Source organism: Lytechinus variegatus, chromosome 2 (genome assembly GCF_018143015.1).
Source record: "Lytechinus variegatus isolate NC3 chromosome 2, Lvar_3.0, whole genome shotgun sequence".
Classification (NCBI taxonomy): domain Eukaryota; kingdom Metazoa; phylum Echinodermata; class Echinoidea; order Temnopleuroida; family Toxopneustidae; genus Lytechinus; species Lytechinus variegatus.
Window position 1 is genome coordinate 73,965,091 of NC_054741.1, and position 16,877 is coordinate 73,981,967.

The 16,877-nt window shown below is 36.0% G+C and overlaps 1 protein-coding gene across 1 annotated transcript in view; it reads left to right on the forward strand.

The window, feature by feature from the left end:
- The window catches only part of LOC121406950 (phospholipid phosphatase 1-like), a 37,057-nt gene that overhangs the window by 995 nt on the left and 19,185 nt on the right, over positions 1–16,877 (forward strand). Inside the window, exons 2-3 of the mRNA XM_041597825.1 lie at positions 20–180; positions 14,919–15,259. Coding sequence (XP_041453759.1) covers positions 20–180; positions 14,919–15,259 — 502 coding nt within the window. The remainder of the gene's footprint in view (positions 1–19; positions 181–14,918; positions 15,260–16,877) is intronic.

Below are 16,877 nucleotides of genomic sequence, written 5' to 3' on the forward strand. Positions count from 1 at the left end.
TCTTTTTTTATTTGTTTAGCATTGATACCATCTGTCATCCTGTATGCCCTGGAGAGTCCCACGTTGATGTTCCAAAGAGGTTTCTTCTGCAATGATGAAAGCATCAAGTATCCATACAAAGAAGATACTGTCAGCGTCGGTGTACTTGTAGCTGTTGGTCTACTTGTACCAACAGTAACGGTCAGTATCATTTATTGAACCACAAAATTCATTAGGTGGTGTTGCACCAGCCTGAGTTTGCTCAATCTTGAGATCCTAGCCCAATAAGCCCTCTTCCTGATAATCTTAAGATTCAAGAAACTCATTCTCCACCAGCGCAAAAAGAGCAATTTGTGCTCGAGGCATCAGGCCCTATATTTCAAGAATGCGTACATTTGGATCTTCAACAGCTTGTGCTTTTGAATAACTTCCAGCGATTGTACTCCCCATCACTGCCGAAATCCTCTCAGCTCAATGGGTTAGTGATATATTGTTTGTGATATATGATGGTTCTAATATTAGCGTACATACCAGTAAATTAAAACACCCTAATCAGGTTGACTCATGTGTTAACTTTTCGAAAGACGAAGATGGAAGTAAAGCCTGAATTTCATTATGGTCTGACACCATGAATTAATAATCCTGATTAATCTTGAGATTATTCGTGAAGAGGGCCGATCGGGCTTAAATCTCGAGATTGAGCAAACTCGGGCTGGTGCTGCACCACCTAATGAGGAGTTGCAAGAAAGTTGTGTTGCAACCCAATATGTGCTTGATTTTGGGGCTATACTCACTTGGGAATTTAACTTTATACTTATAGTTTCTTGCAATGCTCTCTTTGAATGCAATTTTATATGCTGGATATGATGATTTAATATTGTCTGGTCTGAATTTTTGATATGCATGACGTTTTCACAAATTTGCAATTAATTCTATTTCTGTTTCACTCTCGGAGGAAATTGATACTGGTTCATGGATGGTGATAAAGAATAACTATTATTTAAAGTAAATTCATAATGAAATGGAAACTTCAATTCACAGTCTCTTTTGCTTCCTCTTCCCTATTTCTTTCCACCCTTTTAAAATGAATATAGTTATGACTACTAGATTATTACTACTTGGCTAAGCCCCAATTTCTATAAAGCCCAATCTGTCATAGGGCTTCCTCTCAAATTTCCAAGTATTTTTATATCAGATATTCTTCTTATCTTGGGAACCAGAATTAGTATTTGATAGCGATGAGAAGTATTCCTGCTTGTATGTTGTATGCTGTGTTGTAAGTGAAGTACATTGAGGATACAAATCACTTTATAAACATTCAGTACAGATTTGGCAAAGTCGACTTTTTTCTAAATAGTAACAAGAAAACTTCTGGCTACCAAGTACTGTCTATTGAGCTGAATTATTTCATTTAGTTGCAAGAGCTTCATGTCATCTGTCAGGGCCTGGGCAATGAGGAATAATAGATCCTTTATATTTAATTTGATGTGTTATGCAATGTGATGATGTCACATGCGAACGCAAGTGTATGCAGTCCTAGATTTCAGATGATGAGAGAATTTTGTGTAATTACATCTCTTAAAGGACAAGTCCACCCCAACAAAAACTTGATTTGAATAAAAAGAGACAAATCCAACAGGCATGACACTGAACATTTTATCAAAATAGGATGTAAAATAAGAAAGTTTTGACATGTTAAAGTTTCAATTCATTCAACAAAACCGTTATATGCCCATCGGTATGCAAATGAAGAGAGTGATGACGTTATCCAGTTACTATTTCTTTTGTATTTGATTATACAGTGCGTCCCAGAAAAAACGAAACCGAGATTTAGCGATCATTTATCATTACTTAATCATAAATAAAATAGACAAATGACCTACCAATTTAAAGCTTAGAATCTCCTCTTTCATCTGATATTACTTAGATTATTTCTCATTCACGCATGAGTGAGAAAATACAATTTGAAGAAAGGATATCAAAAACTCATTTGGCGGGGGGTATCTGGGTTTCAAAGAGAAAACCACATTTCTGAAAAGTTCAATATCTCCTCTTTAATTTGATACCTAATCTTATAATTACAAAGTTCTGGTCATTTGAAATAAGGCTTGAATTTCAATAATTTCATAAAATGAAGAGGTTCTCCAGGCTGGCTTTCAAACTCACTCGACACTCCGTTTTGTTGACGATCAGCCATGCATTATTTGTTCACCATGCGAAAGCTTCTGTGGGAAACCGGTGAAAACACATTTATCTCATGAAATTATGGAAATACAAGCCTTATTTCAAATGACTAGAACTTTTTTATTTCTTGACCATTTTCTGTAATTGAGGTACCAAAATAAAGAGCAGATATTGAACTTTTCAGAAATGTGGTTTTCTTATTCAAACCCAGATACCCCCCGCCAAATGAGTTTTTGGTATCCTTTCTTCAAATTGTTTTTGCTCACTCATGCGTGACTAAAAAATAACCTAAGTAATATCAGATGAAAGAGGAGATTCTAAGCTTTAAATTGGTAGGTCATTTGTCTATTCTATTTATGATTAAGGTATGATAAATGATCGCTAAATCTCGGTTTCGTTTATTCTGGGACGCACTGTATATATGAAATATTGTAATTTTTTCATTATTTTCCTATGAAACAAAGTTTAAGTTGGTTCTTAATGTCAAATTTGTAAAAACTGAAAAATTTTATACTTCAAACAATGGTGGGCATCATTGACTCTTATATGCACAACTCAGTGACATGCAAATGAGAGTCAATGGTGGGCATCATTGACTCTCATTTGCATGTCACTGAGTTGTGCATATAACTGTTTTGTGAAAAATAAGCGAAACTTTGAAATGTTCTATTTTACATTCGATTTCGATGAAGCTTTCAGCGATTATGCTTAGTTTAAATTCTCCTTATTGATTCAAATCAACATTTTTATGGGGTGGACTTACTAGGGACCCTATATGAATGTGCTGTCATACGACACTAAGATATATATATGGTTTTGTAACGGTAGGATGCAGCCATCCATGTCTACCAAATTATACCTGGAGTTTGAACTGGGAATAAAAACCTGCTTTCTTCTTCTGTCAGTTACAGTAGAGGCCGTCTATCTGGACAAGGTTAATGAAAGATCTCATCAGAATGATTACGAGGGTTGGGGGGGGGGTGACTCTGCAGGTTCTTTTGTTCTCCTGTCCTGAAATACCCATCATGTTCAAAGCCTGCAATTTGTCCCTTTCGTGTCCGCAACCGCTCTGGCAAAAGTGGATATGTCATCAAGCCATTATAGGGGCCTTGGTGTAAACAGATGGCTTCTACTTTAAGCCTACTTCAAGAGATTACGCACACACTCCTTCATTCTCGTTGGATACTTAATTCCTCGGTCAGAGGTTGTGTCCATACTTCTGGAATTACTCTTTGAGTTCATTGTCAACTTTCCATATCAATTCCTTAAAAACACCCAGTATATTTCTAAGAAAACTTGTATTTTTACAAAAAGGAAATAAGCCCTGGTACAAACAGATTTTATATCAAGAGGCTATGCAAACACACTTTCCTTGGTTAGTACCTCATAGAATTCTTGGTCATCTAAACTTTTTTTGCCTTATTTTCTTCAAATAAAATCAAAACAATTAAACTGTCTGGAAATTTAAATGCAAGAAATACTTTGAAGTGTTGACAGATGGGTTTTACCCTAATCCTACTCCAGAGACACACTTCATTCTCCATGTAGTGGTAGCCCAATGCCCTGCTTAAACCGATTGGTAAACATTATTTAAAAAATCTCATTCTGATACCTTGGTTAGAGTTGTATTTTTGAAATAACAATCTGAAAAATCTCTTGATATATATGAACTTGAAGAATTTTAAATCAGAGCCTAGTATGTATTTGACAATTCAATATTCTTTTTAACATCTGCTTCCTCTTAATTTTTATTGCTATGTTTGTTTTAAAAAGAATGTTACTTCGTTACTTTACAAAGGTGTTACAAGTCACACAGTTTGATCACAAGTTCTAAATTCTCTAATTTTAATCAGTAGGCCTAATTGTGACTTGTGCAGATGAAAATGACTAAGTGAATCATTAAATACTGTGGTGTCACTTTTTTCTTCTGCTAGAAACAGTACAGACCACTCTTGTGTCTTGTCGTACTGTTTTTTTTTTCATCTTGCTGACTGACTTAAAATAGAAAGTTCAATATTTGATCTGTTCAATTTTGATCAAATTGTTTCTCTCTGATCTTGGTGACACAGGTTAATTGTTGGATGGATTTCCATATATTTCCACAACACATTTGCTTCTTTAAAGGTATTGTTTAACTTTGTGAGCAGCCGATTTAAAAAGTTCTCAAACCAAGATGAAACATGTGTACAAGTGCATGTATTAGAACTAATAAACCCTAAAAACAACCATTATTGAGAATGAAAAGCTAAAACTACAAGGCAAACCCCGATTTTGTAAATAGGTGTCTTGTGGACGCCTAAATAGTACACATAAGTGTATGGGATGAAATTAAGATGGTGTTTTCAGTCACTTTATATTTCAATTTTTGAAGCACTAAATAATTGTTTTCGAACGCAATTTTTTCTGGGCTTCATTTTTGTAACATATCACAGACACAGGTGACAAATGTGACCTTCTAGCTCAGATTTTTTTAAAGTCAAACCATTGTTAACCAATCACTTTATTGAATATCGCTGTGCAGTACAAAGTTGCCACAGCGAATGCAAGATCACCATTCATGAGTTGGGCGGGGCACACTGACATGCTAACCTTACAAGTAGGCCTAGACCTTGGACTTCCAGGGTTGCTTCAATAGGCACTTCTGTCTGGTTACGGGGTTATGAGCATTGATTGATATAAGACAGGAGATATCTGGGAGTGATGAACGTTGTCCATAAAAAGCCTTGAATCAAGACAAGCCTACTGAAACAGAGACCTTACTTTATTAAAGCAGCAGGAATATATTGTGAATTGACATACCGGTATAGAGGAATAAAAAGGCTCATAATAATTGTTTTCATCTCTCACAACTTTCTTTTATTCATTTTTTCCCCACAACTGTATTTTCCTTCAAGTACCATTATTTTGTGCCAAGAAACACCATATCAAATGGGTATAAAATTATCCAATGAAAAGTCATTTACATTTTTGTTGATACTGTATATAATTACTAATGACCTTGCAGGAGGGCACATTATAATATACATGTAGGCACATTATAATATACAATGAGGGCACATTTTAATATAATCTAGGCTGCATATTATGTAGCCTACATGTTTGTTGATTAGAGTGGTGTGAACGCAGAACCTAGACCTTGAAACACCCAGGGTCGTTACTCAGTCAATGGGTGCTACTGTCTGGTGAAGGGGGTATGGAGTTCCTCAGTGGATAGAGATATATGAAAGAGGATATCTGGAATTGATGGGCGTCTTTATTAGTGGTGATACTAATGGATGGATGATGTATGGAGTGATGAGTGGGGAGGGGAGAGGGGGAGAATGGTATCTGAGGAAAGACCCTTATAGTATAAAGGGTTCTACTTGTGCCTTCTTAATGTGGGTGCCTGGAAACATGGTGGGTTTTTCTATTGGTAACACAGACTAACACTCATTCATTTCTGAAACTTTTAAATGGGGCTTTTGATGAAGACTGGGGGAGGGGATGTTTTTTTTGTAGTAACTGTAACTATATCTGTTATAATATAGGGCTTCCTATGAAGATTGGGAAGGAATTTACTTTTGGATTTCATTTTCAGAACATAATTTGGGTTGTAGATAAATGTTTACTAGGCAGAATAATTCTAACTTTTACCCAAAAGATTTTCACATTGTTTGACAATGAACTAACATTTTGGACATCTTTAGATTTACAACATCTTTTATCACAAGCTGATAGGTTTTAACCAATACTTCATACAGATTTTGGCATGTTGGAAGGTTGGTGCATGAACTGTATAGCAGTTTTAGATTTTTGAAAATTAACTCAGTTAGCCAGCAGTTAGTCAATTTTTCATGTCAAGCCAACTGATAATGAGAAACTTAGAATCTGTTGCCGTAGGTTCTTATGGTTGTTAATGTAGTGAATAAGGACTCTGTAAAAAGGTAAATAAGTCCAGGAGACCATAATACAAAGCTTGCAATCACCAAAGAAATTTTACGATTGAATGTATTGACTACAATGTGCAATTGATAGTGAAAATCCAGCCTACGTTTAATTGGTAACCTGTGGTATGGGACCGTGAACAAGACTCATGAGCTTTATTGTATTCCTCATGTTTAACTCGTTTTGAAAGAAACATAAGATTGGTCATGGGACTACTTTGCAGAAGATACTAGGCCCAGATGAAAAATTAAAAAAAATCGTAGCAGATGTAAAGTAGGCCTACCTTATTTTCAATAGATAGATGATGAAGGTAGCAGAATCGGAAGGAAGATACTCCCTCTGCACTCAGGATGTTTGAATTCTTTTAATAGCAACCTAAACTGTTTATTAGCTCAGGAAATTGGTCATAGAAAAGACTTTTTAAGACTGGTGTATCTTAGACTGCGTTCATAAGCTTTTCCCAGTTTGATATCCAGTGTAAATTGTGTTTAAAACTGTTTTCAAATCTTCTTTAATGAAATACTGTGTTTATCAACTCATCCTACAATCTGTAACTAGCCTTGACTTTGTACAGTTTCACCTGAGGAGGAGTATTTTTGGGTGATTGTAGATCTACACCATGGCCCACACATTCTCTCTGTATGGGATCATACAAATTTGTTCTATTCAAAAAGATTTCCGCGCCCCCATAATCAAAACATGTTTGCAGTTATCAAATGAAAAAATACCCGATTCATGTTTTGAAACCTTAATTCTAGACCAAGAAAGAAGTTGATAAATGCACCTTTAGATACAGAAGGAGATCAATACAAAAAGTAGCAAAGAATATCTGGGACTCAGAGGCTGAAGAATGACTTTTATACATACATTGTAGCATGTTTTTGTTACTTTTTGTATTATTGTAAGGAATGCAAGGAGGTGAGAAGTGACTTTAAGATATGGTTGAATAGATGCTATGAATGAAAGCAGAAAACCTCATTTTGATTGCAGTGGCATGAAAAAATGACAGAAGGGACGCTTCTTTGGGCATCATTGAAGCAAAAGACTTCACAATAATTGGAAGTGATGCTTATGACACCAAACACTGTGACTAAGCGTGGATAAATAAAACTCAGGTGGGGAATGCATTTTGTAGGATGGGGATGGAAGATGGTTTACCCTGGTAACCCATCATCGCAAGGAAGTTGTTGCCTTGACTTCAATAGCTATCAGTTAACGCTCTTTTGATTTTGATGCTTGTTAGGGGTTAACTACTGCTTCATGACAGGGATCTTCTTATAGTGCAAGAAGGGTGCTAATTTTAAGTCGACTTGATACCCTCTGGCTTACAAGGGATGTTTGGCGGGGGTGATAAAGCGAAAGCAAATTCGGGAGGGTTTATGAATGGATGTTGTGGGATTGCGTGTGGCTATGCGCACGGAACCTCAAAATCTTCCAGCCTATAAAAGGGGAAGGTTACTGCCATAGGTGTCGATTAATGGATAGTCATTAGGTGGAACAGATGAGATTGAAGGTGAAGCGTAAAACTACCTTCGCCAGAGCAAAATGAGGCAGGGTTTATGAATGGATGTTGCCGGATCAGGGCTTTCCTCTGGAGAAACAAACACAGAGCCTTGTGTCATCCAGAAGGGAGAACCCATATTGTTGAAAGTGTATATTAATGGGGAGTCATTAGGTGTGACGGATGAGATTGAAGATGAAGCGTAAAGCCACAAATTGAGCAGTGTAACAACAACTTAACAACAACTTACGTTACACTTTCAGATAAATAATATAATGAGAAGGTGAGGTAAATCTCCTGTATCCTGGAATAAATATTAATTCTATGGTTGGTGATCTACTTGACCTGGTTTATTATGCAGCAGGGAATTCAGGGGCCTCCAAGCTACCCCTTTTGCTGAGTTCCCCCCTAAGTTGTTCTTTGCTTCAAGAGAGAGTTTGAGACTTTGACATCTCTCTGATCCCTTTTATATATTTTATTTGTTGCTTATCCTCAATAAACTTCAAGATTTTGTACACCCCCCCCTGGAGTGATCAATCCAATAATGTTCTTTACAGCTGTGAAATGAATATATGATGTTAATGGAATATTCGTGATGATAAATCTGTGTGATATTAGCAAAAAATTGCTTGTGGCATTCATGGTGTTTACACTATTAGGGAGCAGTCATAAAGGTCTGAAGACATAATGAAAATACAACATTGTGTAGCTTTTATAAGTATGATGTGATTGAAGTTCAATGTTAAATTCTATGATGTCCTTTATTGTCAGGAATCTTTATGAATTGATGTCACTTACAATGAAGAACCTTTATGTTATTGAATGAAAATATATGGTGAAGTTGGGGAAATAACAAAAATTTGAAACACAAAGTACAACAATTTTCTTAAAACAATAATTGAGAGAAATTAAATTATTAAATGATTGTTTTGTTATGGTAGATGTAAGTCAGCACTGAGTGACAGCTGAGTGTTTGTTACAAAGATTTTGAAATTTGACTGACAGAGGTGATTCTAGATCAAATAAGATACGACTCAAATAATTTTACACATGTAAAATCAGTGCTGTTTGAGACCATGTTGAGACCAAGGACTTACCAGCACTTGGTTTGTTTACTGTGCAATTTCTGTTTTTGCCATTCATAGTTTTTGGCAACATTCAAGGCCTATCCTCTGCATAGCAACCTAAAACAAGTAATTGGATCAGATTTATTTTGGTTTGGAAATGTCACGCCCCCATTACTTGTTCAAACTCTGCAGAATGACACTTGGTCGAATGTCAGGTTCAATTGAAGTAACACAGCCCACATATCAATTAACATTTCTGGTAGTAACATTTGTTGCTGCACACCTGGTATCCAGAGTAGACCCCGTTCTTATTGCAAGGGTTTAATATGGGTCACTCTGCTGTAGCACAGAACCTATAGTGCAGAACCTTCACCTGTCCTGTTGAAGTGGTACTGTATTTTGTTGTAGCAGTATTTGTATCAGGTTATGCTTCTAGTAGTGCCATTTCTTAATGCAAACATGGTATAAACCCAGCACTGTTCTTATTTCAGTGCTTACATTTAGGTCATGTTGTTGTAGAACAGAAATTTCTGTGAGGTCCACACTATATTACCATACCTGTATTTTGGGTCATGGAGGCAGCAAATTTTGGCTGTACTTTCAAGAGGTGGGGGAGATCACTTAAATCGGTTGCCTCAGGGGAAACTCGGGCGATGCTGGGGAAAAGTTTTCTAAAATCACAAATCTCTGCGTTTGAATAATAAAGTGGGTGAACTTGAATTCATGAAATGTAGATTGTTGAATTTTCTTCAAAAGCCACTTATTCTAGTGTACCAATTTTTAATACTTTCTTGCTCAAAGTTGGATTAACAGTCAGTTGCTTGTAGTCAGTCAGTCAATCAATCAGTAAGTTCTTTACTATAAACAATCCACCAATTTATTAACAGCTTGTTCAATCAGCAAATAAATAAATCATCCATGAACAAATCGATTTGACCATTTCAATAAATCTATTCGTAATCAATTCCAGTTTTTAATAGGCCTACAATGTATCCCTACATGTATCTTCTGTTCAGGTTTCAAAGAGAGCTATATTTAGTAACTCCTTTCATATGTGGATCTCATTATATCAACTCCATTGATAAAACTGAAAATAAATCCTGCACACCTTGTTAACTGACCTATTTATTTAGAAGTATCTGACAGAGCTTTCGAGTTTCGATTGTCCAACACAAATACTGTGGATCATGGAGTGACAGCTCACAAACCAGAAAAACAGACCAAGGAGGAAATGTTTGTTTTGTAGAAAGGTGTGGAAACTTTCTTGACCTTGACCATGCAGGAGGAGAAGAGCACTTTATGTATTCTGTATATTTTTAATCCTTGCATGGGGGGGGGGGGGGTAGGCCTCCCCTTTAAAAACTCAACAAAATGGTCTTGTTCGCAAAACCTACTGTAAAACTATATATTTTCATTCTGAAGACAAAATTTCTCAAAAAAATTAAATGGATTTTTATTTAACATTCTTGTTCAATTCAATATTTGTTCTGTTTTTATTTTGTTTTTGTTTTTTAGTTTCAAAAGTACAAAAATATAGTAGCTCAAACCTCTTCACCAGTGTAGGGACTCGAGAGGGCTTTCATTTATAGTAGAGCATGCATACCTCCCTACCACCATGACCATGGTTTTATAGGAAGTAGTAACTTGTGAAAAGCATGAATTATGATCCTGGATGTGGCTAGTTAACCCACATTCAAGGTTAGCAGATTTGTAAGGTGGAATGGAGTAATCAGGACTGAGTCATGTTCAGTTGGTTTCTCTTTTATAGGGATTTTCAGGCAATTTTTTTCAGTCAGGGTTGACAAAAATCCCAGAAAATTGAATCATCTTGGATTATGTGATATGCTAGCCTATGGTAGCTGACTAGCTGTATATTAACAGAGCATCTTCTATCCTAAGGGCATCCCTCATTATACAGAAATTACAAAGGGACAACTTACAAATTATATTTCTACTCAAACTTATTTTTAGTTCACAGGTTTTTGTGTGAACATTTTGCATCTGTTCACCAGTCTCCTCATGCAGGAACTTTGCAGGGCTTTGTACCTTGATGGGCATCATTGAAGCTAAGGAAATCTCACATGATCTGCATCTCCATATGAGGTTATGTGGTATCTGGAACTGTCACAGCTGTACTTCCTCTGCAACCACAGTCAACACTGATCACATTTGTATGTGATTGTATTGTAGTCAGTTGCAGCATAGCTCCATGGTTGCAGGGATTTACAAATTTCAGTTTCAGTTTGGATTTATAATAATCAGTTTGGTTGGCCATGATCTGTTTCAGTAAATTCAAATGTTCATGGCTAAATCTAGATTGCATGAGAAGTGTTTTCAGGCCAAGATAGACATGTGTTTGTTGGTTGCAGCCTTGCAATTACTATCAATAGAATATGGTAGCCATATGTTAATTTGAAATATGGAAAAGAAGCATTTGAATAACTGATTCTGTGAGAATCAGTTATCCAAATCGCTTTTGAATGCTTCAGAGATGTATATCTATACATATATACAATTTGCAATGAAGTAACACTGCCAGAAAATGAAAGGTCAAACCAAATTAATGAGATTTGGATGACTCTACTCCTTAATTTGAACATAATATTCCAGGTGGGTGTTTCATAAAGATGTAAGTTAAGAGAGACCTTAAGAACGACTAGTTGTCCTTTATTGTGGTAATTGTTATACACCAAAATGTTCATTGGCGATGGTTTAGTGTGTGAGAAAGGATCACCAGTCGTTCTTATAGTCGCTTTAACTTATGAACAGCTTTATGAAATGACCCCCAGATATGTAAAATTGTTATGGCTTGAATGGAAAAAAATGATTTCTTACAGCTTACATTTTAAAAAATCAACATGGATAATATAATAAAGGACAAAGATACAAATGGATACAACACTCCTCAGATTCAATTCAGCTAGTCCATCTTTTGTTATCAATTGAGTAACAAGAAAAAATAAAAACTATAATTTTTACTTGCAATAGGTCTTTAAATGATATATATTTGCAAATTTCATAAATTCTCATGGTAATCTTTATTGTAGTATTTGTATATTTCCATGTGCGTGCAGCGGCTTCGATATCAGGGATTTTGGAGCAAGCTGGCTCACCAGAAGGGCCAATTTGCTGTGTTTATGCTGAGTATTAACCTTCTCCAGTTACTCTCATGTGGCATACCACTGCTGAGGACTGCCCTCATTATTCCAAGGATGCGCTGATATACCAGATTTGATGTTTGTGTTTGAAACAATCAAATAAATGAAAGCTTCCTGGTGATCAGTTGTATCCACTGGTTGAGAGCCAGAAAGACTTTACCTTTATATTAAAGGATATGGGTAAGTGTCATTCTGGTACTAGAGTGATGACACCGGACTCCCAGGGGGTTAGAGCTGGAGTGATCACCAATAGGCCTTTTAAAATAAAGACTGCAGAAATTACCAACATGTTTAGAGCTAGAAGGACATACCATAATCCATTACAGTATTAGATATTTGCCTGTCATTTTTTAGTAGGAAAATTGGCCATTGCAGTGATGACAGTGACTTTGTATTATTTTGTAGGTTTTTTTGCCAAAAATAATTTAATTTCTTGCCAAGGAGTAGGCCTACTACTTTTTAAAAATAGAGTAGTAAAAGTAAAAAGAGTAGTACTGTATTATTTCCCCTGGTTTGGATGTGGCTCAGTAAAGAATGGTAGAGTTAGAATAGAAAACCTACGGAAGTACAGTGTGTAATAGTTTAATGTGAAAATTAAACTGTGCTATTATTTTTAACATCTAGAACACATACTTCAAAAGCCAGTCACATTTAAAAAAAGAGGTTATTTCTTAGTATGGAGTAGTAACAGATGAATGGAACAAGCGATCATTGGCCTTGGACCCTCTAGGGAACCCTTCAAATCAAGTCCAGGACCCAAGTGGTATAAATCATTGAAGTAGCCCAATTGTAGACTTGTAGATTGATTGTTCTACAGATGACCTTATGAGGTCATTCCTCCTGTTAGGTCAGACAACTTGGTTGGTAGATCCTGGTTAGTCTAGTCTTTAGTAATGAACTTTTTAAAATTTACATTTATTAAAATCTCATTTGATCGCTGACGTGTGGGATCTGAAACAAAGAATGTAGTTCATTTTGTGCCAGCACTTAGTATACAAGTCTCTAGTTTCTTCTGTGTAAGTGACCAAGGTGAAAAAGTTATGTTAGACCTACTGAATTATACCTCATTGTTTCAAAATAGTTTTTTCTTGAGACTACCTGAATCAATCCAAGGTATATATCCAAGCACAGATTATGTAACAGGATACACATTACACAGATGTGCCTTTGTTGCTGAATGGAAAAAGACTGGAAGTTTTTCTTTGAGAGGACCTTCGTCGTTTTACTCCAGGCAAGATGATTTGATATATCCTTAATTTGAACATGAGTTTCACTTGACCTAAAATGGAGTCAAGGGCTTCACCTGTGATGCTAATAACTTGAGAAATGGAGAAAGGAATTCTACAACTTCATATGGAACAGGGCATGTACACTTAAGGTCTTTTAATAGTGTTTTATTAGCCAGTTGTTGAAGCTAGAATACCCTCCATGTAGCGCAGTCATATTTCGCCTACTATCGGCCCGTGCGGCGCGAGATCAGCTGTTTTTATAATTTGTGTACTTCCTGTATGTAGTTTGTATATAAATTTTTGAAATGGCTGTTTTTGACTTCTCGTGTAGACAGGCCTAGTGGACACTGTAGGAAAATATGACAGCAGCATTAGTAATTACATTTATAGATACTGTAAAATACCTTGCCTAATATGATCAGTAAAAATGCCTCTTATACCCTTTTTACACAGGCTAAAATTTCCTTAACCCCGTACTATAGGTGGGGCTAAATTGCCATTTAGCCCCACCTATAGTACGGGGTTCAGCTTAGCCCACTTTCTTTTTACACAGCATTTTTGCAAAGTGGGCTAACCCCACCTTTAGTACGGGATAAAATTTCCTTAACCCCGTACTATAGGTGGGGCTAAATTGCCCCACCTATAGTACGGGGTTAAGCTTAGCCCACTTTCTTTTTACACAGCATTTTTGCAAAGTGGGCTAACCCCACCTTTAGTACGGGATTATTTGGCCCTGCAAAATAGCAGGGTTATCCCAGCAATTGCGGTGCTAAGAGCGATAGTACGGGGTTAAGATCGCTAGTGTAAAACGAAAGTGGGCTAAGCTTAACCCCGTACTATAGGTGGGGCTAAATTGCCATTTAGCCCTACCTATAGTTATAGTACGGGTTATGGAAATTTTAGCGTGTGTAAAAAGTGTACAAGTGAAGTACTTGTACTACGAATGATCGACAAAAACCACTAGTCCGGGGTTAGCGAGTTTCGTGTGTGAAAAGCAAGCATTCCTTATCCGGGGTTAGCAATAACAATTTGGCATGTGTGAAAAGGAAAAAAAAATAGTACGGGGTTAAGGATAGTACGGGGTTAAGGATAGTACGGGGTTAGCGATAGTCCGGGGCTAAGAAAATCCTGTGTAAAAAGGTATTAGGCTCTTCTTACCTTTGATATTTTACCTGTCTGCCATTTCTTTCAAACATAAAACCACTAAAAATTTCTTGTGTTGAGGGGGGACCAAAAAGCAATAAAAATAAACAGATGAATTAACTTAAAATATTAAGATGTTCAGTTAGTAGGCCTATAAAGATCTTGCCAAATTGAAAAGCTTTTTTCTTCAACTTACAGTATACTGTGATCTGTCTGTTTCCAGTTTATCTTTTATTTGATGACGGACTGATTTTTTTTCCTTTGTATTATATCATGGTGCTGCCTCACCTATACAAGTTTCTTATTATTGTTGGGTTATTAGGATGAAAGATAACTGATTGATTATTACTTTCTTTTCTACAGGCTGTATAATAGTGTTTACCCCATTGTGATATAACAGTGTAATGATGATAACCAGGGTCCTGTAACACAAAGGTTAGCGATTAATCGTACACTTGATAATTACAATTGATTGTACATTGTAGTCGATGGAATCAATCATATGAAAATATTCTACGATCATTGTTAAGCTTTGTGTTCCTGGCCCAGGGTTGGCAGATGTCATTTTCTCTCATCCAGGCCAAGGCTGACCCAAGATGTCAGCACAAAGCAATAACTTCACTGATAAACTATTTCAAGTATTGAAGCCTTACCCAATTGGGTCTATTTGATTATCAATAACTGTATTAAGTAATAAATATCTTTATTATTGATTTCTGTATCCTTATTCCAGATGGTGCTCTGTGAATGGTTTATTTACCGATATTTTGTGAGATGCTCAGAAGAAGGGTCTCCATGGCGACCGTACAACCGGAAAAAGCTGTGTTGTTGCTCAGTTCACCCTTGGGCAAACGCTCTCTATTCTACCCTTGGACCCTTTGGTCTTGGCGCTGCCTTCACTCTACTTCTGACAGACTCTGGAAAGTATCTGATTGGACGATTAAGGCCACATTTCATCTCTGTGTGCCAACCTGATTGGTCGATGATCAACTGTACAGATAGTGATGGGTATTACCAGTATGTTCAAGATATTCCATGCCTTGGCACAGATAATCATCAACTCACAGATGGAAGGTAGATAGTTTTTTGTTTGTTTTTATTTGTTTATCTGTCAATCAGACTCTGTTTCTTTTTCTTCATTTGTGCAATACCTCTGCTATATGTTTGTTTTTGATAGTTTCTCTGTTTTTGTTAGTCTGGTTTTTTTTGTTTAGACAGGATTCAAAGTTTGAAATCAGTGTTTATTGTATTCTGTTAATTTGCAGATTAAAAATGTAAAAGGGTTATGTTTCCACTGTCATTTAGAGACAGCTCTCAATTTGCTTACGTTGAAATTTTCAATTGATTTGCCTTCTCTATGTTTTCAATACTCAAAATCATTACTGGATATATAAAGTTCTCATAGAAAAAAATACACCAGTATCCTACAAATTCAAGCCATATGAAAACAAATTTCTCAAGTGCTCTCTGTTTCTGTCCTGTCACAAAGAATTGTTGTCACCTTTGTAATTGCTTGTCAAATATTATTCTGTCAGGTCTTAAAACACACAAATGAATTATATCCAGAAAACCAGCCGCAAAGGGTTCAAATTCTGAATGGGAAGTGGTGCATGAAATTTATTTTCCATGGCATCTGCCCAAACTGAAAGAATTGTATCACAGAGAATAGTCAAGATGTCATTAAATCTTGCATGTCTAGAGTGCATTTCATTGCAAAGATCTGTCTCAGAATCCTGGACTAGAATTCAATTCTTCATGAAAAGAGCTTGTTGTTTGGCAAATTAATGAGGTTTCATACTGCAATAAACAACACATTTTGTTTCACATTCGGGAATGTTATTAGACTTATTCTTTCTTATTTTTTATTATTCCATAGAACGTCTGCTCAAGATGATACACATATCTCTTTTTTCCATTTTAAGAGAATATATTCTTTACTTTGGACAATACATACAAGCACTTTGGTGGTAATTTCATTGGATTCTGTTCGAACTCATCATTTGAGATTGTTATCACAACTTGTGTTTATCTTTAAAAATGGCCAATTTGGTCATGTTCATATGTATATTTGACAGGTTCATAAATTCATTAGAAGTTTAATTATATAAGAATTGGTCTGGCACAATGAATATAAGCATTTGAACTTTCTCCCTAACTTTCAAACACCTTTAAACAGCTTTAATTTTGGGCTCAGATAAGCACCAATTTCATGTAAATAAAATATGATATTCTGCGAGTTGCTATCAAGTTTCGTAGATCTACATTTCCCTCTTTATTTCATGTTAATGACATTGTATACTGTGAAACTTCTGAATATCCACATTTTCTGCATTATGAAACCTGTTCAGAGTTTCAATTTTGTGGACTTAGTGGTGGCTCATTGCAAATACCATGAGGATTTCTCCTTTTTTAATGTTGTATTCTGTAACTTGAAGATGTTTGTGGACCTAGTGTGACCTGCATGTAAGACAAATAGACATCCAGATGTTCCTTGGATGAAAAAAAAATGATACATGACTTTTTGAGAAAGAGAGAGACAGGGTTATCATGAAAAAAAAATGATAAGTCATCTATGAACAGCCGCACAGCTATATCTTGCAGATCTATGTTCTGCTTAAGTTTAATTAAAGTTATGCTCTTACAACATCCATCAATTATGTTTGTAGAATTTATGATTCTTTTGTTTCCAACT